Source organism: Doryrhamphus excisus, chromosome 7, assembly GCF_030265055.1.
Source record: "Doryrhamphus excisus isolate RoL2022-K1 chromosome 7, RoL_Dexc_1.0, whole genome shotgun sequence".
Taxonomy (NCBI): Eukaryota; Metazoa; Chordata; class Actinopteri; order Syngnathiformes; family Syngnathidae; genus Doryrhamphus; species Doryrhamphus excisus.
In genome coordinates, this window is record NC_080472.1 from 305,625 (window position 1) to 331,133 (window position 25,509).

Genomic DNA, 25,509 nt, shown 5'->3' on the forward strand with positions numbered 1-25,509 from the left:
TATCATTGTGTTCTATGGTGATGACTAACTCACTATACTTCTTATGAGTCAATTCCAAGTACCCGTGCATCAGTGAAAGGTGAGTATTTGTACCTGTGACTCAGTGAACTCAAGTCGTCTTCGAGTATTCGAGTCTTCAGCAAAACTCCAAACTTGTTCTAAACTTGCACCCATGAGTCAGTGAATCCTGAGTCCCGAGTTAGTGAACCTTGAGTAAGTGAAACACGGGTCTTCCGGCACTTGTAATGTGTTGTTGCACAGGTCTAGACCTGTCAGACTTGTCGTCTTCTTCTAGAACCGTTGAGTCAATGAAACTCAAGTTTTTGTCAAGTTCTCATGAGTCAGTCCCCGTCGAGTATCCTCGAGTTAGTGAAACTTGAGTCTTTGTTGAGTACCTGTGAGTTTGTGAAACTTGAGTCTTTGTGGAGTACCATTGAGTTAGTGAAACTTGAGTCTTTGTGGAGTACCCGTGAGTTAGTGAAACTTGGGTCTTTGAGGAGTACCCGTGAGTTAGTCAAACTTGAGTCTTTGAGGAGTACCTGTGAGTTAGTGAAACCTGAGTCTTTGTGGAGTACCCGTGAGTTAGTCAAACTTGAGTCTTTGAGGAGTACCCGTGAGTTAGTCAAACTTGAGTCTTTGTGGAGTACCCGTGCGTTAGTGAAACTTGTGTCTTTGAGGAGTACCCGTGAGTTAATGAAACTTGAGTCTTTGAGGAGTACCCGTGAGTTAGTCAAACTTGAGTCTTTGAGGAGTACCCGTGAGTTAGTCAAACTTGAGTCTTTGAGGAGGACCCGTGAGTTAGTCAAACTTGAGTCTTTATGGAGTACCCGTGAGTTAGTGAAACTTGAGTCTTTGAGGAGTACCCATGAGTTTGTGAAACTTGAGTCTTTGAGAAGTACCCATGATTTAGTAAAACTTGAGTCTTTGAGAAGTACCCGTGAGTTAGTAAAACTTGAGTCTTTGAGGAGTACCCGTGAGTTAGTGAAACTTGAGTCTTTTTGGAGTACCCATGAGTTAGTGAAACTTGAGTCTTTGAGGAGTACCCATGAGTTCGTGAAACTTGAGTCTTTGAGGAGTACCTGTGAGTTAGTGAAACTTGAGTCTTTGAGGAGTACCCATGAGTTAGTGAAACTTGAGTCTTTGAGGAGTACCTGTGAGTTAGTGAAACTTGAGTCTTTGAGAAGTACCCGTGAGTTAGTGGAACTTGAGTCTTTGAGGAGTACCCGTGAGTTAGTAAAACTTGAGTCTTTGTTGAGTACCTGTGATTAAATTACAATTACAATAAATTACAATTCCAATTTTTAAACTTTTTTCTTGTAATTTTCCAAAAATTACGACTTTGTTTTTTTAATTATATTCCAACTTTTAAAGAAAAAATAATAAAAAAAATAATATTTCAAGCCTATGCTACTAAAATGACACAATTTTTCCTCATAATATTCAGAGTTTATTCTCGTAAAATTACAACTTTTTCTCGTTAGAATACGGCCTTTTCTCTTAATATTTTGAATTTATTCTTATTAAAATAAACAGTGTTTATTTTAATTTTCTAACTATTTCAACTGTCTTCTTGTAACACGATAACTAATTTTGAGAAAAAAAATTCTGTATATTACAAACACGTTTTTCTTTAATATTTCAACTTTATTTTAACTCATAATCTTATGTTAATTTCATGAAATTAGCACTTTTTGTTGTTAGATTACATTTTTTTCTTTTAATATTTTGACTTAATTCTTGTAAAAGTGCTGATTTATCCATGTTTTTTTTTTAATTATATTTGTTGAATGAAATTGGAGTGGAATAAATAACTAGGAAGTCTGCTAGGAAGAATTAAGCTTGGCTCTGGAGACAATACAAAAGGTAGTAGTATGAGAATGTAGTACTACAATATACTGCAATGTACTACAAAATGTAGCATGAGATGGACTTGCAATCACATAATCGCGTCAACATTCATTGTAGTTTTATGTCCAAAACACGGGCTGCTAAGATTAAACGGGCAATAATTACATTAGTAGTCTATTGTATTAAAAAAAACGACTTTTCCACCTTAAAACTTGCATGAATCGTATGAGTATTTCACTTTTTTATCAATACATGTGCTCGTTTACAAGTACACGCTCAGGGTTCATTACTGTTCGCACATGCGCAGTCTTGTTTAGACGTTTGCATGGTTTCGTCACCTCGCCACGTACGATCCGACTCAACCTAACGTAAACCGGTTTGACAGACGTCTTGAACGAACCAATGAAAATAAGCCTTTTACCACACGGGGCCCGCCCACAAGCCGACTAACAAGCTAACTTGCCGATTTGAGCTCCTGTTGAAGAAGCGGCGGTAGAGATTTAATCCATCAAATGGCGTTTAACAGTCGTAGTAACGTAAGTATATAATATTCACACATGTAACGCGTTCCTGGGACTCATTTTAAGTAAAAGCTTTATCACAATAATCGGAGGTTATTGACCAAATGTGACAGCAGCAAACGCTAAGGCTAACAGCAACATATCCCCCTTGGCTATAATTAGCTTGACAGTAATAATAAGTTCATTTATTGACGCTGAAGCTTTTCATAAATATATGAATAAATAGTCAAAGTGATAATGGTGTCACTGTTCCTTGTAGGGCAAAATGTGGTGGAATCCTGTCCTACTCATCAACTGGGTTCTGGTACTTGGCCAGTTCTTAAATGTGGATGCGGTTCCTATCAGTATTGACAAAACCAAAATCAAAGAACCAGACATAAAAACTGAAGCAGCTCCGGCCAGTGTGGTAAGAATAATACTTTTATTATACTACATATGTATATATACAGTGTACTGTAGTCTGCTTTTTTTGGGTTTGTTTACACCAAGGGTGTCCAAAGTGTAGCATTTTCTATAAAAAGTGTAAAAAAAAACAAAAAACAGAAAAATTCAAAATATTATCACAAAAATAACAGTAATATGAGGAAAAATAATTTCAGTAGTAGCATAAAGTGTAAATATTGTTTTAAAGGTTGTAATACTAAGACACACAAACGAATAAAGTTGTATTGTTTGTAAATTAGGTTGTGGAAAAAGTTCTAATAAATAAATAAATTAATTAATTTAAAAATATGTGACATTTTTTTAAGGAGAAACAAAATAATGCTGGAATTTTTTAAAATTATTACAATTAGTTATTAATACCATGAGGATATATATTGTAATATAAGAATAATACCTTTGTTATACTATATATGTACAGTGAAGAAAATAAGTATTTGAACACCCTGCTATTTTGCTATTTCTCCCACTTAGAAATCATGGAGGGGTCTGAAATTTTCATCGTAGGTGCATGTCCACTGTGAGAGAGATAAACTAAAAAGAAAAATCCAGAAATCACAATGCATGATTTTTTAACAATTTATTTGTGTGATACAGCTGCAAATAAGTATTTGAACACCTGTGTATCATCTAGAATTCTGACCCTGAAAGACCTGTTAGTCTGCCCATTAGAAGTCCACCTGCACTCCATGTATCATCCTGAATCAGATGCACCTGTTTGAGGTCGTTAGCTGCATAAAGACACCTGTCCACCCCATACAATCAGTAAGACTTTAACTTGTAACATGGCGAAGACCAAAGAGCTGTCCAAAGACACCAGAGACAAAATTGTACACCTCCACAAGGCTGGAAAGGGCTACGGAGCAATTACCAAGCAGCTTGGTGAAAAAAGGTCCACTGTTGGAGCTATCATTAGAAAATGGAAGAAGCTAAACATGACGGTCAATCTCAATCGGAGTGGAGCCCCATGCAAGATATCACCTCGTGGGGTCTCAATGATTCTAAGAAAGGTGAGGAATCAGCCCAGAACTACACGACAGGACTTGGTCAATGACCTGAAAAGAGCTGGGACCACCGTTTCCAAGGTTACTGTAGGTAATACACTAAGACGTCATGATGTGAAATCATGCATGGCACGAAAGGTTCCCCTGCTTAAACCAGCACATGTCAAGGCCCGTCTTAAGTTTGCATATGACCATTTGGATGATACAGAGGAGTCATGGGAGAAAGTTTTATGGTCAGATGAGACCAAAATAGAACTTTTTGGTCATAATTCCAATAAGCGTGTTTGGAGGAAGAAGAATGAAGAGTACAATCCGAAGAACACCATCCCTACTGTGAAGCATGGGGGTGGTAGCATCATGCTTTGGGGGTGTTTTTCTGCACATGGGACAGGACGAGTGCACTGCATTAAAGAGAGGATGACTGGGGCCGTGTATTGTGAGATTTTGGGGAACAACCTCCTTCCCTCTGTCAGAGCATTGAAGATGGGTCGTGGCTGGGTCTTCCAACACGACAACGACCCGAAGCACACAGCCAGGAAAACCAAGGAGTGGCTCCGTAAGAAGCATATCAAGGTTCTAGCATGGCCCAGCCAGTCTCCAGACCTGAACCCAATCGAAAATCTTTGGAGGGAGCTCAAACTCCGTGTTTCTCAGCGACAGCCCAGAAACCTGACTGATCTAGAGAAGATCTGTGTGGAGGAGTGGGCCAAGATCCCTCCTGCAGTGTGTGCAAACCTGGTGAAAAACTACAGGAAACGTTTGACCTCTGTAATAGCAAACAAAGGCTACTGTACCAAATATTAACATTCATTTTCTCAGGTGTTCAAATACTTATTAGCAGCTGTATCACACAAATAAATTGTTAAAAAAATCATGCATTGTGATTTCTGGATTTTTCTTTTTAGTTTATCTCTCTCACAGTGGACATGCACCTACGATGAAAATTTCAGACCCCTCCATGATTTCTAAGTGGGAGAAATAGCAAAATAGCAGGGTGTTCAAATGCTTATTTTCTTCACTGTATATATACAGTGTACTGTAGTCTGCTTTTTTGGGTTTGTTTACACCAAGGGTGTCCAAAGTGTAGCATTTTCTATGTTGTATAGTATTATGAGAAAAAAAAGTGTAAAAAAAAAAAAGAAAAATTCAAAATATTATCACAAAAATAATAGTAATATGAGGAAAAATAATCTCACAGTAGTAGCATAAAGTGTAAATATTGTTTTAAAGGTTGTTATACTAAGACACAAACAAATAAAGTTGTATTGTTTGTAAATTAGGTTGTGGAAAAAGTTCTAATAAATAAATAGATAAATTAAAAAAATATGTGAATAAAGTTATAGTTTGGAGAAGAAATATAACTACAAGAAAGTTTAAAAAGTTTGAAATTTTTTACATTCTTTTAAGAATAAAGTAAAAATATTACGAGGAAAAATGTTGTAATTTTATAAACATAATAATACTAATATGTAATATCAGGGAAAATGTCTTTTATAGCATTGAAATATGAAAGGACATTTTTTAAGGAGAAACAAAATAATGCTGGAATTTTAAAAAATTATTACAATTAGTTATTAATACTATGAGGATATATATTGTAATATAATAATATTATGGGTGGAAAAAAAGTCATAATATTAGTAGGGATGTCTAATATTGCCCTTTTTTTGCCAAAAAAAAAACCAACTCTCCTGTGGTGGAATGAACATGTGTTACAGCATTTTATTTTTTATATAAAATTTATACTACAAATTATCATTGAATGCAATTTTTTTCATTATTGTCATGAGAAGTCTAATTCCCATTTTAACCACTAGATGGTGCTGGTACGTATAGTGATGAGCAGAGTAGCCAACAAATATGTGAGCCTTAAAGTTATAAGTGAGCAGCCATTTATTTTGTACAACAGTCAGTAACAGGAAGTGCTCACAGAGATGAAGGTTCACAAAATGAATGTATGAAGTCGGCCTCCATTATTATTCTTCATCACACAGCAATAATGACGGTTTGATTGTTTGTTGTGCTTGCAGGACACGGGCCTCCATTATGACCGCTACCTCAGGGAAGTCATTGATTTTCTGGAAAAAGATCAACATTTCAGAGAAAAACTTCATAATACAGACATGGAGGACATCAAGGTAAGTGGGAGTGGTGCATGCTTTTACTTGGGTAATTTTACAAGTGTGTACTAAAGGGTGTTTGAACTTTTTACAGTGGAAAAAAATGAAAGAATACATGTTTTTATAAAGCAACATACAGTATGCTAAGAGGTTACAGTGTAAAATTAATGTAGTTCAAGATAAAACTCCATCTCAACTTTGTGATTGAAGTGAAAAAAATATTCAAATGAACTATTCTTGCTGTTATATTTATTTATATTTTTATATTTCAACTTCTGCAATTTACTTCTCGTAATATTATGACTTCATTCCCATAATATTTGGACTTTATTCTCATATTTCCTCCCTTTTTTCACAACCTAGTATTCCAAAAAATTACAGCTTTATTTTGTTTTATTTTGAAGAAAAATAAGGTATTTTTCCACATTTTATAATATAATAATAATACCACATTTTTTTTGTAATATTTTGATTTTATTGTCGTTTTTATAACTTTTTTTTTCTATTTCAACCTTTTGTTTTTTTCCCTGTATGAATTTACAAACCTAGAATATTACTAACCCTAACCCTTGTAATATTTTGACTTTATTCTTTTTATAACTTTATTCAAGTTTTTGCTTGTTTTTTTTTTCTATTTCAACTTTTTGGTTGTAAATTTTCTTTCACGTAATTATGAATTTTATATACTTTATTCCCTGAATATTACTACCCCTAACCCTTGTAATATTTTGACTTTGTCGTTTTGATAACTTTATTCAAGTTTTTGCAGTTTGTTTTTTTTTATTTCAACCTTTTCGTTGTCAATTTTCTTTCCCGTAATTATGAATTTATCTCCATATTTACATTTTATTCCTAGAATATTACAACTTTTTCTCCAGCATAATTTCCTACTACAACTTTATGCCATATTTGGACTTTTTAAACGTATTTTTTCTGTAATATTTCAACCTTTTGATGAGTTTTCTTGTTAAATGATATATTTAGACTGACTATGCCGTGGGCCAATAGAAAAAGAGCCGGGTTGATGTAAGGCCTTTCCATCTCCGAGGCACTGTACCACACATACTGTGACAATAACGACGTGTTGTCATACAGCAAGGTAAATTAGCCAAAGAGCTGGACTTTGTCAGCCACCACGTCAGAACAAGTCTGGATGAGTTGAAGAGGCAGGAAGTGAACCGACTCCGAACCCTGATTAAGGCTCGGCATGACAAGGAAGGTGGAAATGGTAGGTTGCTGTTTTTTTTTCCAAGCAGGGTTTATAAGTGAAGTGAGAGCCTATGGTTAAACGGTACATTTATGTCACCCCCCCGCCCCCACGTTTTTTGTCAAAAATCACCAAATTCAAACACTGGCATTTTATGTCATTTTTGGGTGCTTCTCAGTCCCCTGTTGAGTGTGTGTGAGGTTTCCCGTGTTTTTTTGACCAGAAAAGTGCATTAAAAGCAAGTTGAAAAAATTGAAAAAAACGACATACTAACCCCTTACGTTTTTTTCAAAAAATCACAAAATTCAAACACTGGCATTTTATGCCATTTTTGGGTGCTTCTCAGGCCCCTGTTGAGTGTGTGTGAGGTTTCCCCCTTATTGTTGACCAGAAAAGTGCATTAAAAGCAAGTTGAAAAAACTGAAAAAAACGACATACTAACCCCTTACGTTTTTTGTCAAAAATCACCAAATTAAAAACCTGGCATTTTATGCCATTTTTGGCTGCTTCTCAGGCCCCTGTTGAGTGTGTGTGACATTATCCGTGTTTTTTTGACCAGAAAAGTGCATTAAAAGCAAGTTGAAAAATTGAAAAAAACGACATACTAACCCCTTACGTTTTTTTTCAAAAATCACAAAATGAAAAACCTGGCATTTAATGCCATTTTTGGGTGCTTCTCAGCCCCCTGATGTGTGTGTGTGAGGTTTCCCCCTTATTTTTGACCAGAAAAGTGCATTAAAAGCAAGTTGAAAAAAATGAAAAAAACGACGTTTTTGTCAGAAATCACCAAATTAAAAACCTGGCATTTTATGCCATTTTTGGGTGCTTCTCAGGCCCCTGTTGAGTGTGTGTGAGGTTTCCCCCTTATTTTGACCAGAAAAGTGCACTAGAAGCAAGTTGAAAAAACTGAAAAAAACGACATACTAACCCCTTACGTTTTTTTCAAAAAATCACAAAATTCAAAACCTGGCATTTTATGCCATTTTTGGGTGCTTCTCAGCCCCCTGATGTGCGTGTGTGAGGTTGCCTTTTTATTTTTTTTACCAGAAAAGTGCATTAAAAGCAAGTTGAAAAAAATGAAAAAAACGACATACTAACCCCTTGCGTTTTTTTCAAAAAATCACAAAATTCAAACACTGGCATTTTATGCCATTTTTGGGTGCTTCTCAGCCCCCTGATGTGTGTGTGTGAGGGTTCCCCCTTATTTTTGACCAGAAAAGTGCATTAAAAGCAAGTTGAAAAAAAATGAAAAAAACGACATACTAACCCCTTACGTTTTTTGTCAAAAATCACCAAATTAAAAACTTGGCATTTTATGCCATTTTGGGTGCTCTTGGGGCCCCTGATGCGTGTGTGTGAGGTTTCCTTTTTATTTTTGACCAGAAAAGTGCATTAAAAGCAAGTTGGAAAAAATGAAAAAAAACGACATACTAACCCCTTACGTTTTTTTCAAAAATCACCAAATTAAAAACCTGGCATTTTATGCCGTTTTTGGGTGCTTCTCAGGCCCCTGTTGAATGTGTGTGAGGTTTCCCCCTTATTTTTGACCAGAAAAGTGCATTAAAAGCAAGTTGAAAAAAATGAAAAAAAACGACATACTAACCCCTTACGTTTTTTGTCAAAAATCATCAAATTAAAAACCTGGCATTTTATGCCGTTTTTGGGTGCTTCTCAGGTTCCTGTTGCGTGTGTGTGAGGTTTCCTTTTTATTTTTGACCAGAAAAGTGCATTAAAAGCAAGTTGAAAAAAATGAAAAAAAACGACATACTAACCCCTTACGTTTTTTGTCAAAAATCATCAAATTAAAAAACTGGCATTTTATGCCATTTTTGGGTGCTCTTGGGGCCCCTGATGCGTGTGTGTGAGGTTTCCTTTTTATTTTTGACCAGAAAAGTGCATTAAAAGCAAGTTGAAAAAAATGAAAAAAAACGACATACTAACCCCTTACGTTTTTTGTCAAAAATCATCAAATTAAAAAACTGGCATTTTATGCCATTTTTGGGTGCTCTTGGGGCCCCTGATGCGTGTGTGTGAGGTTTCCTTTTTATTTTTGACCAGAAAAGTGCATTAAAAGCAAGTTGAAAAAAAGAAAAAAACGACATACTAACCCCTTACGTTTTTTGTCAAAAATCACCAAATTAAAAACTTGGCATTTTATGCCATTTTTGGGTGCTCTTGGGGCCCCTGATGCGTGTGTGTGAGGTTTCCTTTTTATTTTTGACCAGAAAAGTGCATTAAAAGCAAGTTGAAAAAAATGAAAAAAACGACATACTAACCCCTTGCGTTTTTTTCAAAAAATCACAAAATTCAAACACTGGCATTTTATGCCTTTTTTGGGTGCTTCTCAGCCCCCTGATGTGTGTGTGTGTGAGGTTTCCCCCTTATTTTTGACCAGAAAAGTGCATTAAAAGGAAGTAGAAAAAAATGAAAAAAAAAACGACATACTAACCCCTTACGTTTTTTTCAAAAATCACCAAATGAAAAACCTGGCATTTTATGCCATTTTTGGGTGCTTCTCAGCCCCCTGATGCGTGTGTGTGAGGTTTCCTTTTTATTTTTGACCAGAAAAGTGCATTAAAAGCAAGTTGAAAAAAATGAAAAAAAACGACATACTAACCCCTTACGTTTTTTGTCAAAAATCATCAAATTAAAAAACTGGCATTTTATGCCATTTTTGGGTGCTCTTGAGGCCCCTGATGCGTGTGTGTGAGGTTTCCTTTTTATTTTTGACCAGAAAAGTGCATTAAAAGCAAGTTGAAAAAAATGAAAAAAAACGACATACTAACCCCTTACGTTTTTTGTCAAAAATCACCAAACTAAAAACCTGGCATTTTATGCCATTTTTGGGTGCTTCTCAGGCCCCTGTTGAATGTGTGTGAGGTTTCCCCCTTATTTTTGACCAGAAAAGTGCATTAAAAGCAAGTTGAAAAAAATGAAAAAAACGACATACTAACCCCTTGCGTTTTTTTCAAAAAATCACAAAATTCAAACACTGGCATTTTATGCCATTTTTGGGTGCTTCTCAGGCCCCTGTTGAGTGTGTGTGAGGTTTCCCCCTTATTTTTGATCAGAAAAGTGCATTAAAAGCAAGTTGAAAAAAATGAAAAAAAACGACATACTAACCCCTTACGTTTTTTGTCAAAAATCATCAAATTAAAAAACTGGCATTTTATGCCATTTTTGGGTGCTCTTGAGGCCCCTGATGCATGTGTGTGAGGTTTCCTTTTTATTTTTGACCAGAAAAGTGCATTAAAAGCAAGTTGAAAAAAATGAAAAAAAACAACATACTAACCCCTTACGTTTTTTTCAAAAATCACCAAATGAAAAACCTGGCATTTTATGCCATTTTTGGGTGCTTCTCAGCCCCCTGATGCGTGTGTGTGTTTCCTTTTTATTTTTGATCAGAAAAGTGCATTAAAAGCAAGTTGAAAAAACTGAAAAAAACGACATACTAACCCCTTACGTTTTTTTCAAAAATCACCAAATGAAAAACCTGGCATTTTATGCCATTTTTGGGTGCTTCTCAGGCCCCTGTTGAGTGTGTGTGAGGTTTCCCCCTTATTTTTGAGCAGAAAAGTGCATTAAAAGCAAGTTGAAAAAAATGAAAAAAATTACATACTAACCCCTTACGTTTTTTTTCAGAAATCACAAAATTAAAAACCTTGCATTTTATGCCGTTTTTGGGTGCTCCTGGTGCCCCTGATGCGTGTTTGTGAGGTTTCCCCCTTATTTTTGACCAGAAAAGTGCATTAAAAGGAAGTTGAAAAAAATGAAAAAAAACGACATACTAACCCCTTACGTTTTTTGTCAAAAATCATCAAATTAAAAACCTGGCATTTTATGCCGTTTTTGGGTGCTTCTCAGGTTCCTGTTGCGTGTGTGTGACATTTCCCCCTTATTTTTGTGTGACGTTTCACCCTTATTTTTGACCAGAAAAGTGCATTAAAAGCAAGTTGAAAAAAATGAAAAAAACGACATACTAACCCCTTACGTTTTTTGTCAAAAATCATCAAATTAAAAAACTGGCATTTTATGCCATTTTTGGGTGCTCTTGGGGCCCCTGATGCGTGTGTGTGAGGTTTACCCCTTATTTTTGACCAGAAAAGTGCATTAGAAACAAGTTGAAAAAAAATGAAAAAAATGACATACTAACCCCTTACGTTTTTTGTCAAAAATCACCAAACTAAAAACTTGGCATTTTATGCCATTTTGGGTGCTTCTCAGGCCCCTGTTGAGTGTGTGTGAGGTTTCCCCCTTATTTTTGATCAGAAAAGTGCATTAAAAGCAAGTTGAAAAAAATGAAAAAAACGACATACTAACCCCTTGCGTTTTTTTCAAAAAATCACAAAATTCAAACACTGGCATTTTATGCCATTTTTGGGTGCTTCTCAGCCCCCTGATGTGTGTGTGTGAGGTTTCCCCCTTATTTTTGACCAGAAAAGTGCATTAAAAGGAAGTTGAAAAAAATGAAAAAGAAAACGACATACTAACCCCTTACGTTTTTTGTCAAAAATCACCAAATTAAAAACCTGGCATTTTATGCCGTTTTTGGGTGCTTCTCAGGCCCCTGTTGAGTGTGTGTGAGGTTTCCCCCTTATTTTTGATCAGAAAAGTGCATTAAAAGCAAGTTGAAAGAAATGAAAAAAACGACATACTAACCCCTTACGTTTTTTGTCAAAAATCATCAAATTAAAAACCTGGCATTTTATGCTGTTTTTGGGTGCTTCTCAGGTTCCTGTTGCGTGTGTGTGACATTTCCCCCTTATTTTTGTGTGACGTTTCACCCTTATTTTTGACCAGAAAAGTGCATTAAAAGCAAGTTGAAAAAAATGAAAAAAACGACATACTAACCCCTTACGTTTTTTGTCAAAAATCACCAAATTAAAAACCTGGCATTTTATGCCATTTTTGGGTGCTTCTCAGCCCCCTGATGCGTGTGTGTGAGGTTTCCTTTTTATTTTTGACCAGAAAAGTGCATTAAAAGCAAGTTGAAAAAATGAAAAAAACGACATAGTCAAAAATCACCAAACTAAAAACCTGGCATTTTATGCCATTTTTGGGTGCTTCTCAGCCCCCTGATGTGTGTGTGTGAGGTTTCCCCCTTATTTTTGACCAGAAAAGTGCATTAAAAGGAAGTTGAAAAAAATGAAAAAAAACGACATACTAACCCCTTACGTTTTTTGTCAAAAATCACCAAATTCAAACACTGGCATTTTATGCCGTTTTTGGGTGCTCTTGGGGCCCCTGATGCGTGTGTGTGAGGTTTCCTTTTTATTTTTGATCAGAAAAGTGCATTAAAAGGAAGTTGAAAAAACTGAAAAAAACGACATACTAACCCCTTGCGTTTTTTTCAAAAAATCACAAAATTCAAACACTGGCATTTTATGCCATTTTTGGGTGCTTCTCAGCCCCCTGATGTGTGTGTGTGAGGTTTCCCCCTTATTTTTGACCAGAAAAGTGCATTAAAAGGAAGTTGAAAGAAATGAAAAAAAACGACATACTAACCCCTTACGTTTTTTGTCAAAAATCACCAAATTAAAAACCTGGCATTTTATGCCGTTTTTGGGTGCTCATGGGGCCCCTGTTGAGTGTGTGTGAGGTTTCCCCCTTATTTTTGATCAGAAAAGTGCATTAAAAGCAAGTTGAAAAAACTGAAAAAAACGACATACTAACCCCTTACGTTTTTTGTCAAAAATCACTAAACTAAAAACCTGGCATTTTATGCCATTTTTGGGTGCTTCTCAGCCCCCTGATGCGTGTGTGTGTGAGGTTTACCCCTTATTTTTGACCAGAAAAGTGCATTAGAAGCAAGTTGAAAAAAAATGAAAAAAATGACATACTAACCCCTTACGTTTTTTTTCAGAAATCACAAAATTAAAAACCTGGCATTTTATGCCGTTTTTGGGTGCTCCTGGTGCCCCTGATGCGTGTGTGTGAGGTTTCCTTTTTATTTTTGACCAGAAAAGTGCATTAAAAGCAAGTTGAAAAAAACGAAAAAAAACGACATACTAACCCCTTACGTTTTTTGTCAAAAATCACCAAACTAAAAACCTGGCATTTTATGCCATTTTTGGGTGCTTCTCAGCCCCCTGATGTGTGTGTGTGAGGTTTCCCCCTTATTTTTGACCAGAAAAGTGCATTAAAAGGAAGTTGAAAAAAATGAAAAAAACGACATACTAACCCCTTACGTTTTTTGTCAAAAATCACCAGATTAAAAACCTGGCATTTTATGCCGTTTTTGGGTGCTCCTGGTGCCCCTGATGCGTGTGTGTGAGGTTTCCTTTTTATTTTTGACCAGAAAAGTGCATTAAAAGCAAGTTGAAAAAAACGACATACTAACCCTTTACATTTTTTTCAAAAAAACACAAAATTCAAACACTGGCATTTTATGCCATTTTTTGGTGCTTCTCAGCCCCCTGATGTGTGTGTGTGAGGTCTCCCCCTTATTTTTGACCAGAAAAGTGCATTAAAAGGAAGTTGAAAAAAATGAAAAAAACGACATACTAACAACCCCTTACGTTTTTTTCAAAAAATCACAAAATTCAAACACTGGCATTTTATGCCGTTTTTGGGTGCTCTTGGGGCCCCTGATGCGTGTTTGTGAGGTTTCCCCCTTATTTTTGACCAGAAAAGTGCATTAAAAGCAAGTTGAAAAAAATGAAAAAAACGACATACTAACCCCTTGCGTTTTTTTCAAAAAATCACAAAATTCAAACACTGGCATTTTATGCCATTTTTGGGTGCTTCTCAGCCCCCTGATGTGTGTGTGTGAGGTTTCCCCCTTATTTTTGACCAGAAAAGTGCATTAAAAGGAAGTTGAAAAAAATGAAAAAAAAACGACATACTAACCCCTTACGTTTTTTGTCAAAAATCACCAAATGAAAAACCTGGCATTTTATGCCGTTTTTGGGTGTTTCTCAGGCCCCTGTTGAGTGTGTGTGAGGTTTCCGCCTTATTTTTGATCAGAAAAGTGCATTAAAAGCAAGTTGAAAAAACTGAAAAAAACGACATACTAACCCCTTACGTTTTTTTAAAAAATCACCAAATGAAAAACCTGGCATTTTATGCCATTTTTGGGTGCTTCTCAGCCCCCTGATGCGTGTGTGTGAGGTTTACCCCTTATTTTTGACCAGAAAAGTGCATTAGAAGCAAGTTGAAAAAAATGAAAAAAACGACATACTAACCCCTTACGTTTTTTTCAAAAAATCACAAAATTCAAACACTGGCATTTTATGCCGTTTTTGGGTGCTCTTGGGGCCCCTGATGCGTGTGTGTGAGGTTTCCTTTTTATTTTTGATCAGAAAAGTGCATTAAAAGGAAGTTGAAAAAACTGAAAAAAACGACATACTAACCCCTTGCGTTTTTTTCAAAAAATCACAAAATTCAAACACTGGCATTTTATGCCATTTTTGGGTGCTTCTCAGCCCCCTGATGTGTGTGTGTGAGGTTTCCCCCTTATTTTTGACCAGAAAAGTGCATTAAAAGGAAGTTGAAAGAAATGAAAAAAAACGACATACTAACCCCTTACGTTTTTTGTCAAAAATCACCAAATTAAAAACCTGGCATTTTATGCCGTTTTTGGGTGCTCATGGGGCCCCTGATGTGTGTGTGTGAGGTTTCCTTTTTATTTTTGATCAGAAAAGTGCATTAAAAGGAATTTGAAAAAATGAAAAAAACGACATACTAACAACCCCTTACGTTTTTTTCAAAAAATCACAAAATTCAAACACTGGCATTTTATGCCATTTTTGGGTGCTTCTCAGCCCCCTGATGTGTGTGTGTGAGGTTTCCCCCTTATTTTTGACCAGAAAAGTGCATTAAAAGGAAGTTGAAAAAAATGAAAAAAAACGACATACTAACCGCTTACGTTTTTTGTCAAAAATCACCAAATTAAAAACCTGGCATTTTATGCCGTTTTTGGGTGCTCATGGGGCCCCTGTTGAGTGTGTGTGAGGTTTCCCCCTTATTTTTTATCAGAAAAGTGCATTAAAAGCAAGTTGAAAAAAATGAAAAAAACGACATACTAACTCCTTACGTTTTTTGTCAAAAATCACCAAACTAAAAACCTGGCATTTTATGCCATTTTTGGGTGCTTCTCAGGCCCCTGTTGAGTGTGTGTGAGGTTTCCCCCTTATTTTTGACCAGAAAAGTGCATTAAAAGGAAGTTGAAAAAAATGAAAAAAATTACATACTAACCCCTTACGTTTTTTGTCAAAAATCACAAAATTCAAACACTGGCATTTTATGCCGTTTTTGGGTGCTCTTGGGGCCCCTGATGCGTGTGTGTGAGGTTTCCTTTTTATTTTTGACCAGAAAAGTGCATTAAAAGCAAGTTGAAAAAAATGAAAAAAATTACATACTAACCCCTTACGTTTTTTTCAAAAATCACCAAATTAAAAACCTGGCATTTTATGCCGTTTTTGGGTGCTTCTCAGGCCCCTGTTGAATGTGTGTGAGGTTTCCCCCTTATTTTAGACCAGAAAAGTGCATTAAAAGCAAGTTGAAAAAAATGAAAAAAACGACATACTAACCCCTTACGTTTTTTGTCAAAAATCATCAAATTAAAAACCTGGCATTTTATGCCGTCTTTGGGTGCTTCTCAGGTTCCTGTTGCGTGTGTGTGAGGTTTCCTTTTTATTTTTGACCAGAAAAGTGCATTAAAAGCAAGTTGAAAAAAATGAAAAAAAACGACATATTAACCCCTTACGTTTTTTTTCAAAAATCATCAAATTAAAAACCTGGCATTTTATGCCATTTTTGGGTGCTCCCGGGGCCCCTGTTGAATGTGTGTGAGGTTTCCTTTTTATTTTTGACCAGAAAAGTGCATTAAAAGCAAGTTGGAAAAAAATGAAAAAAAACGACATACTAACCCCTTACGTTTTTTTCAAAAATCACCAAATTAAAAACTTGGCATTTTATGCCATTTTTGGGTGCTCTTGGGGCCCCTGATGCGTGTGTGTGAGGTTTCCCCCTTATTTTTGACCAGAAAAGTTCATTAAAAGGAAGTTGAAAAAAAAAGAAAAAAAAAACGACATACTAACCCCTTACGTTTTTTGTCAAAAATCACCAAATTAAAAACCTGGCATTTTATGCCGTTTTTGGGTGCTTCTCAGGCCCCTGTTGAGTGTGTGTGAGGTTTCCCCCTTATTTTTGATCAGAAAAGTGCATTAAAAGCAAGTTGAAAAAAATGAAAAAAACGACATACTAACCCCTTACGTTTTTTGTCAAAAATCATCAAATTAAAAACCTGGCATTTTATGCCATTTTTGGGTGCTCCCGGGGCCCCTGTTGAATGTGTGTGAGGTCTCCTTTTTATTTTTGACCAGAAAAGTGCATTAAAAGCAAGTTGGAAAAAAATGAAAAAAAACGACATACTAACCCCTTACGTTTTTTGTCAAAAATCATCAAATTAAAAAACTGGCATTTTATGCCATTTTTGGGTGCTCTTGGGGCCCCTGATGCGTGTGTGTGAGGTTTCCTTTTTATTTTTGACCAGAAAAGTGCATTAAAAGCAAGTTGGAAAAAATGAAAAAAAACGACATACTAACCCCTTACGTTTTTTTCAAAAATCACCAAATTAAAAACCTGGCATTTTATGCCGTTTTTGGGCGCTTCTCAGGCCCCTGTTGAATGTGTGTGAGGTTTCCCCCTTATTTTTGACCAGAAAAGTGCATTAAAAGCAAGTTGAAAAAAATGAAAAAAACGACATACTAACCCCTTACGTTTTTTGTCAAAAATCATCAAATTAAAAACCTGGCATTTTATGCCGTTTTTGGGTGCTTCTCAGGTTCCTGTTGCGTGTGTGTGAGGTTTCCTTTTTATTTTTGACCAGAAAAGTGCATTAAAAGCAAGTTGAAAAAAATGAAAAAAAACGACATATTAACCCCTTACGTTTTTTTTCAAAAATCATCAAATTAAAAACCTGGCATTTTATGCCATTTTTGGGTGCTCCCGGGGCCCCTGTTGAATGTGTGTGAGGTTTCCTTTTTATTTTTGACCAGAAAAGTGCATTAAAAGCAAGTTGGAAAAAAATGAAAAAAACGACATACTAACCCCTTACGTTTTTTTCAAAAATCACCAAATTAAAAACTTGGCATTTTATGCCATTTTTGGGTGCTCTTGGGGCCCCTGATGCGTGTGTGTGAGGTTTCCCCCTTATTTTTGACCAGAAAAGTTCATTAAAAGGAAGTTGAAAAAAAAAGAAAAAAAAAACGACATACTAACCCCTTACGTTTTTTGTCAAAAATCACCAAATTAAAAACCTGGCATTTTATGCCGTTTTTGGGTGCTTCTCAGGCCCCTGTTGAGTGTGTGTGAGGTTTCCCCCTTATTTTTGATCAGAAAAGTGCATTAAAAGCAAGTTGAAAAAAATGAAAAAAACGACATACTAACCCCTTACGTTTTTTGTCAAAAATCATCAAATTAAAAACCTGGCATTTTATGCCATTTTTGGGTGCTCCCGGGGCCCCTGTTGAATGTGTGTGAGGTTTCCTTTTTATTTTTGACCAGAAAAGTGCATTAAAAGCAAGTTGAAAAAAATGAAAAAAAACGACATACTAACCCCTTACGTTTTTTGTCAAAAATCATCAAATTAAAAACCTGGCATTTTATGCCATTTTTGGGTGCTCCCGGGGCCCCTGTTGAATATGTGTGAGGTTTCCTTTTTATTTTTGACCAGAAAAGTGCATTAAAAGCAAGTTGGAAAAAAATGAAAAAAAACGACATACTAACCCCTTACGTTTTTTTCAAAAATCACCAAATTAAAAACTTGGCATTTTATGCCATTTTTGGGTGCTCTTGGGGCCCCTGATGCGTGTGTGTGAGGTTTCCTTTTTATTTTTGACCAGAAAAGTGCATTAAAAGGAAGTTGAAAAAAATGAAAAAAAACGACATACTAACCCCTTACGTTTTTTGTCAAAAATCACCAAACTAAAAACCTGGCATTTTATGCCATTTTTGGGTGCTTCTCAGGCCCCTGTTGAGTGTGTGTGAGGTTTCCCCCTTATTTTTGATCAGAAAAGTGCATTAAAAGCAAGTTGAAAAAACTGAAAAAAACGACATACTAACCCCTTACGTTTTTTTCAAAAATCACCAAATGAAAAACCTGGCATTTTATGCCATTTTTGGGTGCTTCTCAGGCCCCTGTTGAGTGTGTGTGAGGTTTCCCCCTTATTTTTGACCAGAAAAGTGCATTAAAAGCAATTTGAAAAAAATGAAAAAAACGACATACTAACCCCTTACGTTTTTTGTCAAAAATCATCAAATTAAAAACCTGGCATTTTATGCCGTTTTTGGGTGCTTCTCAGGTTCCTGTTGCGTGTGTGTGAGGTTTCCTTTTTATTTTTGACCAGAAAAGTGCATTAAAAGCAAGTTGAAAAAAATGAAAAAAAACGACATACTAACCCCTTACGTTTTTTGTCAAAAATCATCAAATTAAAAACCTGGCATTTTATGCCATTTTTGGGTGCTCCCGGGGCCCCTGTTGAATATGTGTGAGGTTTCCTTTTTATTTTTGACCAGAAAAGTGCATTAAAAGCAAGTTGGAAAAAAATGAAAAAAAACGACATACTAACCCCTTACGTTTTTTTCAAAAATCACCAAATTAAAAACTTGGCATTTTATGCCATTTTTGGGTGCTCTTGGGGCCCCTGATGCGTGTGTGTGAGGTTTCCTTTTTATTTTTGACCAGAAAAGTGCATTAAAAGGAAGTTGAAAAAAATGAAAAAAAACGACATACTAACCCCTTACGTTTTTTGTCAAAAATCACCAAACTAAAAACCTGGCATTTTATGCCATTTTTGGGTGCTTCTCAGGCCCCTGTTGAGTGTGTGTGAGGTTTCCCCCTTATTTTTGATCAGAAAAGTGCATTAAAAGCAAGTTGAAAAAACTGAAAAAAACGACATACTAACCACTTACGTTTTTTTCAAAAATCACCAAATGAAAAACCTGGCATTTTATGCCATTTTTGGGTGCTTCTCAGGCCCCTGTTGAGTGTGTGAGGTTTCCCCCTTATTTTTGAGCACAAAAGTGCATTAAAAGCAAGTTGAAAAAAATGAAAAAAATTACATACTAACCCCTTACGTTTTTTTTCAGAAATCACAAAATTAAAAACCTTGCATTTTATGCCGTTTTTGGGTGCTCCTGGTGCCCCTGGTGCGTGTTTGTGAGGTTTCCCCCTTATTTTTGACCAGAAAAGTGCATTAAAAGGAAGTTGAAAAAAATGAAAAAAAACGACATACTAACCCCTTACGTTTTTTTCAAAAATCACCAAATTAAAAACCTGGCATTTTATGCCGTTTTTGGGTGCTCCTGGTGCCCCCGATGCGTGTTTGTGAGGTTTCGCCCTTATTTTTGATCAGAAAAGTACATTAAAAGCAAGTTGAAAAAAATGAAAAAAACGACATACTAACCCCTTACGTTTTTTTCAAAAAATCACAAAATTCAAACACTGGCATTTTATGCCATTTTTGGGTGCTTCTCAGCCCCCTGATGTGTGTGTGTGAGGTTTCCCCCTTATTTTTGACCAGAAAAGTGCATTAAAAGCAAGTTGAAAAAAATGAAAAAAACGACATACTAACCCCTTACGTTTTTTTCAAAAAATCACAAAATTCAAACACTGGCATTTTATGCCATTTTTGGGTGCTTCTCAGCCCCCTGATGCGCATGTGTGAGGTTTCCTTTTTATTTTTGACCAGAAAAGTGCATTAAAAGCAAGTTGAAAAAAATGAAAAAAACGACATACTAACCCCTTACGTTTTTTGTCAAAAATCACAAAATTAAAAAAAAAAAAAAACGGTAAACCTCACACACGTGCAACAGGGGCCTGAGAAGCACCCAAAAACGGCATAAAATGCCGGTGTTTGAATTTTGTGATTTGTGAAAAACGTTGGGGGGCAGGCCAGGAGGGTGACATAAACGTACCGTTCAACCATCGGCTCTGGCATTAAAAACAAAAATTAACCCCCCCGGAACCCCCCCCTCCAGACATTGCGGTGGACCACCAGGCTCTGTTGAAACAGTTTGAATACTTGAACCACATGAATCCACACACGTTTGAAGTGGACGACCTGGATCGCCTCATCAAATCGGTACGTCTGATGATCGTTTGCTTCATGACGACTCCTTCCCGATAGCAGTGTGTGTGTGTATTGATTAGGTCATGTGACTTGTGTCCAATCACCCGCAGTGTATGGAGTATAAGTCTCAGGAACAGCCAACCTATGAAAAAAAAAAATTGCGAATTATTGTCCGGAAAATACAGTATATATTGAAGTTTTAAATGTATTCATTGATGTACTGCGATGACGTCAGCTGCCCTCTTTTTGCTCCCACTGGGAACACTTTAACATACTGTTTTATGTTAAACTTGTATTGGTACATGTTTTTATGTTTCTGATAACTTTGTCGTGAGTTTGCGTATTATTATTATTATTATTATTATTTAGCGTTATTTTTGTCGTAAAATCTCGTTTTACGTTCCCGCGTCAAGGCCACCAACGACCTGGAGAACTTCGACAAAGAGCGTCACGAGGAGTTCAAGAGGTATAAAATGATGAAGGACCACGACAGACGGGAGCACCTGATGACGCTGGACGAGGAGCAACGCAAGCAAGAGGAGGAGCACTACGAGGAGCTGAGGAAAAAACACGCCGACCACCCCAAAGTCAACCACCCGGTAAGTCGGGACCAGGTCGGGACCGGGTGGACTGATTCTTGTTGTCGGCGCTGAGTCGGAGCGTTGTGGTTTTTTGCAGGGAAGCGAGAATCAACTCAAGGAAGTTTGGGAGGAAACCGATGGCTTAGATCCCGAGGATTTTGACCCTAAAACGTTTTTTAATTTGCACGGTAAGATCCTACTTCCTGGATTTTTCCAAAGTATTATTCCGAATGGGATATTATTTGTATGGCGCAGACACCAACGGAGACGGGTTCTTTGACGAACAAGAACTGGAGTCGCTGTTCACTAAGGAGGTAAACGTCACGTGACGTCACGTCAGGGACAATGTCAACACCGCCGCTGATCTTCTGATCTCCATCGTTTCAGCTGGAGAAGATCTACGATCCCACCAACGAGGAAGACGACATGGTGGAAATGGAGGAGGAGCGTTTACGCATGCGGGAACACGTCATGAACGAGGTGGCGCAGACCAAAAAAAAAAAGTTCTTACTCGGCATTGAACCCATGTACTCCCTCCCCCCCACGCAGGTGGATTCCAACAGAGACCGTCTGGTCTCCTTAGACGAGTTCCTGACCGCCACCAACAAGAAGGAATTCTTGGAGCCCGACAGTTGGGAGGTGAGACAACAAACCCCCGCAGCATCCGAACACCTCCTGAACCATTTTGGTGCGCAGACGTTGGAGCAGAACCAGGCCTACACGGACGAGGAGATGAGGGAATTCGAGGAGCACCTCGCTCGGCAGGAGCAGGACCTCCACCATAAGGCCGCCGACCTCCAGAAGCAGCGAGACGAGCTGGAGAGACAACAGGAGCAGCTCAACGCGCAGAAAATGGAGTTGCAGCAGGTCGTGTAGAATGTACATACCTGACACTCGTGGGGGGAGGGGCAAGCTAGCGTACAGTATGGGGGAGGGGGGCGCTAAAAGGGGAGAAGAAGAAAAGGAAGCACTCCCAAACTGTGCTCCTATGTGGGAATGACAAAGAAAACAGCAGCACAACCACAAAGAAGCACACTTTACAGCACAACAACCGGAATACTTTGGGGGTAGGCGGGGGTCAGGGGGGTGGGGGTTGACCGGGTGATAAAAGGGGAGAAGAAGAAAAGGAAGCGCTTCCCAAACTGTGCTCCGATGTGGGGGTACTGTCTGGGAATGGCACCACTGTAAGCACACTTTACAGCACAACAACCGGAATACTTTGGGGGTGGGGGGGCGGGATGACCGGGAGATAAAAGGGGAGAAGAAGAAAAGGAAGCGCCCCCAAACTGTGCTCCTAAGTGGGGGCGCTGTCTGGGAATGGCACACTTTAGAGCACAACAACCGGAATACTTTGGGGGGGCAGGATGACCGGGTGATAAAAGGGGAGAAGAAGAAAAGGAAGCGCTTCCCAAACTGTGCTCCGATGTGGGGGTGCTGTCTGGGAATGGCACCACTGTAAGCACACTTTACAGCACAACAACCGGAATACTTTGGGGGGGTTGACCGGGTGCTAAAAGGGGAGAAGAAGAAAAGGAAGCGCCCCCAAACTGTGCTCCTATGTGGGGGTGCTGTCTGGGAATGACACACTTTACAGCACAACAACCGGAATACTTTGGGGGGTGGGCGGTTGACTGGGTGATAAAAGGGGAGAAGAAGAAAAGGAAGCGCCCCCAAACTGTGCTCCTATGTGGGGGCGCTGTCTGGGAATGGCACCACTGTAAGCACACTTTACAGCACAACAACCGGAATACTTTGGGGTGGGGGGGGCGGATGGGGGAGGGGCACCGCCGTGTGCTTCCTTTTCATCCGGTATTGGTTTACTGGAATGCCATACTTGGAAAAAACGTGCAGTCACGCCTTGTTAGAGCATCTTCCTGCTAGAAAACGTTGGGCTGCACTACTCCTTTCCCCCTGTAGAAGGCGCCATTCAGCCACTTTGTATTTTAAGCTAAAACACCATTTACCATCCAAAGGAGTAGCAAATGGCAAATGACTAGGCAGGGATCATGTCTTAAAAAGCTAACAATAAAAAAAAATAAATTAAAAAAAAAAAAAAATAAATTAAAAAAAAATAAATACATAAAATAATAATAAATGAAAAAATAATAAAAAATAATAATAAATTAAATAATAATAAATAATTATAAAAAACTAACACAAACCCTTTAATAGAAAAAAAAACAAACAAAAAAAGCTAACACTCTTCTTCTGAACTTGCTGCTTCCAGGCTGTGGATCACATGGAACAGCTCAAGGCTCAAAAACTCCAACCCCCTCCTGAGGTCCAAGGTAGGCTCGGCGTCACGGTTTCAGATGCTAATGCTACCTCCAGTCTCAAATCGTTCACCTTGACTTCATTTCCGTCGCAGTTGAAGGAAACGACATCCCAGAGATCCACCATCAAGACACGCTCCTCGTCCACGAACAGCAGCAGCAGCCCGACGAAGCCCCGCCTCATCAAGACTCGTCTCTGGACCGCGACCAGCCAGGACAGGATTTGCCACCAGGACACCAGGAAATACCACAAGGAGAGAACCACCAGCCGTGAAGCCCATGGCTGGCCGTTCTCCTCCACCGTGATGATGACGATGATGATGATGACGGTTGGTGCTTAGGAACACGCTCAGGACAGACCATGAACACACCGTGCAGCGACGCCATGGATTTACCAGGACGACCACCAATCACGGAGAAGCATTTTATAAACATTGAGGGAATCAGGGAATTACCCACAACATTTTTTTTTTTTTTTTTTAAACGCACAGGTGAGATTGCCTGTCCTGTGCGGGTGAGCAAATCAAGCGCTCCTCCAATCTCCTGCCTGTGATCGTTTTAACGCTCCATCGTCGCTTCCCCCTGAGCTCACTTGTAAACAAACATTCACTTGAAAAGGAAGAACTTGGTGGAAAATGCTCCATGGCGGGGCCGGGCGGGGGGGTTGTTGGGGGGTTTGGCGGGGAACGCCAGCGCTGCGGCGTTTGAAAAAAGTGAAAAAGATTACCAGGAGACCTATGTGGCGTCACACCAGCGTGTGCCCGAATACGGTGCACCTTGCTGGGCTACGCCAGCGGCCTTCTCCTGCTCTATACTCTGGTTCCCCTGATAGTAGTAATGTCATATTTGATTAGGTACACTAAATTTGAGTCTGTCTTACCTCCCAGATGTGGATCTATCATTTTAATCTTGGGAAACAGAAAGTTATCGGTGTCCGTTTGGGGGGGGGGCGGATGCCAGCGCGGCCGTGTTTGAAAAAAAGTGAAAAAGGTTAACCAGGAGACCACACCAGCTGCACACCAGCGTGTGCCCGAATACGGTGCACCTTGCTGGGCTACGCCAGCAGCCTCCTCCTGCTCTATACTCTGGTTCCCCTGATAGTAGTAATATTAGGGAATTAATATGGAATATTGCGCATTGCTTTTTCTGTCATGTTAATGAGCAACCTCAGTATGCCCAAGTGTACCAAATTTAGACTCGTCTTTCAATGAATTTAATGACTTTTAAAGGACGTTTTCAAGTAAAAACATGCTAGCACCATTTCATAATGTATATACAGCTTTACATTTCAAGTTTTTACTTATTGAACATTTCTTGATTTGATTATAAATGATCATTTTTAACTTGACTAAAACAAAAAGATATTTTTATCGGACTGCCAAGAATTAGCATTGGGAGTTTTTTTGGGGGATTTGGGGTGGATCGTTTGGGCAATAAATTTGGTTTCCGTCACCTCATCCCGACCACTTTATAAGGATAGTTGTCAAGTTTCTGTTTGTGTGCTTTTAGGTTGACAAATTTTGACTTGACTTGATCCCCCCGCTCCCCAAACAGCTTTTGTTTTTTTTTCTGTGCCGAGGTTTTGTTTGGCGAATGACTGCATAATTAAAGTTTGCACAATACATTATGTACACGTGGTTGTGATATTGCTCGCTGCTGGATGGAATTCCCATTGTATGTCGCTTTAATGCCGCCGTTCCAAGTTAATAAACCAGAGTACAAACTTTTTGTTCGGGCAACCGATGCTAGTCACACATGCTAGTAATGTCAATTCTATGAGGTTAAATAGTCCGTATGCATTGTCATTTTGGTCTGTAAGCATGAGACTCGCTGAAGAACTTTAACTATTTTATATGTCATGTTTTTTCAAATTTTCTAAATATTTTGACATTTCTGATATAATTTTTTAAATAATTTTTTAATAATTTTTTTAATAATTTATTATTTTTTGTATTATGACTTTATTCCAATTATTTTACTTTATTCTCTTGAATATAATTATTCAAATATAATATAATATAATAGATAATAATAATAGAATAATAATATAAGACAATAATAATATTAATATATTAATATGAATAATAATAATATTCTCTTTTGCTCTTTTTAAATTTTTAAGTTTTATTTAATTTTATTATATAATTTAATAATTTTTTGTAATGACTATTGCAATTATTTTACTTTATTCTCTTTTGAATATAATTATTCAAATATATTATAATATAATATATAATAGATAATAATAAAATAATAGAATATTAATATAATAATAATATGAATAATAATAATATTCTCTTTTACTCTGTTTTTAAATTTTCAAGTTTTATTTAATTTTAACTTCCATCCATCCATCGACAGGATAAGCGGCATGCTTATCATTAGGGTGGCGGGGGTATGCTGGAGCCTATCCCATAATTATCCCTTTATTAATTATT

General features: G+C 37.6%; 1 protein-coding gene across 1 annotated transcript; it reads left to right on the plus strand.

The window, feature by feature from the left end:
• Nucleotides 1–2,245: 2,245 nt before the first annotated feature.
• On the plus strand, nucleotides 2,246–24,794 carry LOC131132366 (nucleobindin-2-like). Its single transcript, XM_058077945.1, has 13 exons — nucleotides 2,246–2,384; nucleotides 2,629–2,775; nucleotides 5,845–5,952; nucleotides 7,030–7,162; nucleotides 20,126–20,229; nucleotides 20,631–20,816; nucleotides 20,896–20,986; nucleotides 21,054–21,112; nucleotides 21,186–21,278; nucleotides 21,348–21,437; nucleotides 21,495–21,665; nucleotides 23,026–23,086; nucleotides 23,167–24,794. The coding sequence occupies exons 1-13, from the start codon at nucleotides 2,361–2,363 to the stop codon at nucleotides 23,343–23,345; spliced, it is 1,446 nt and encodes a 481-aa protein (XP_057933928.1). The 5' UTR covers nucleotides 2,246–2,360; the 3' UTR covers nucleotides 23,346–24,794.
• Nucleotides 24,795–25,509: the final 715 nt, after the last annotated feature.

Excerpts from the sequence above, each read along its gene's own strand:
- LOC131132366 (XM_058077945.1), top strand. The coding sequence starts at position 2,361 with ATGGCGTTTAACAGTCGTAGTAAC. Across the intron at positions 20,817-20,895 it reads ACCCCAAAGTCAACCACCCG|GGAAGCGAGAATCAACTCAA; the intron begins GTAAGTCGGGAC and ends GGTTTTTTGCAG. Across the intron at positions 20,987-21,053 it reads AACGTTTTTTAATTTGCACG|ACACCAACGGAGACGGGTTC; the intron begins GTAAGATCCTAC and ends TGTATGGCGCAG.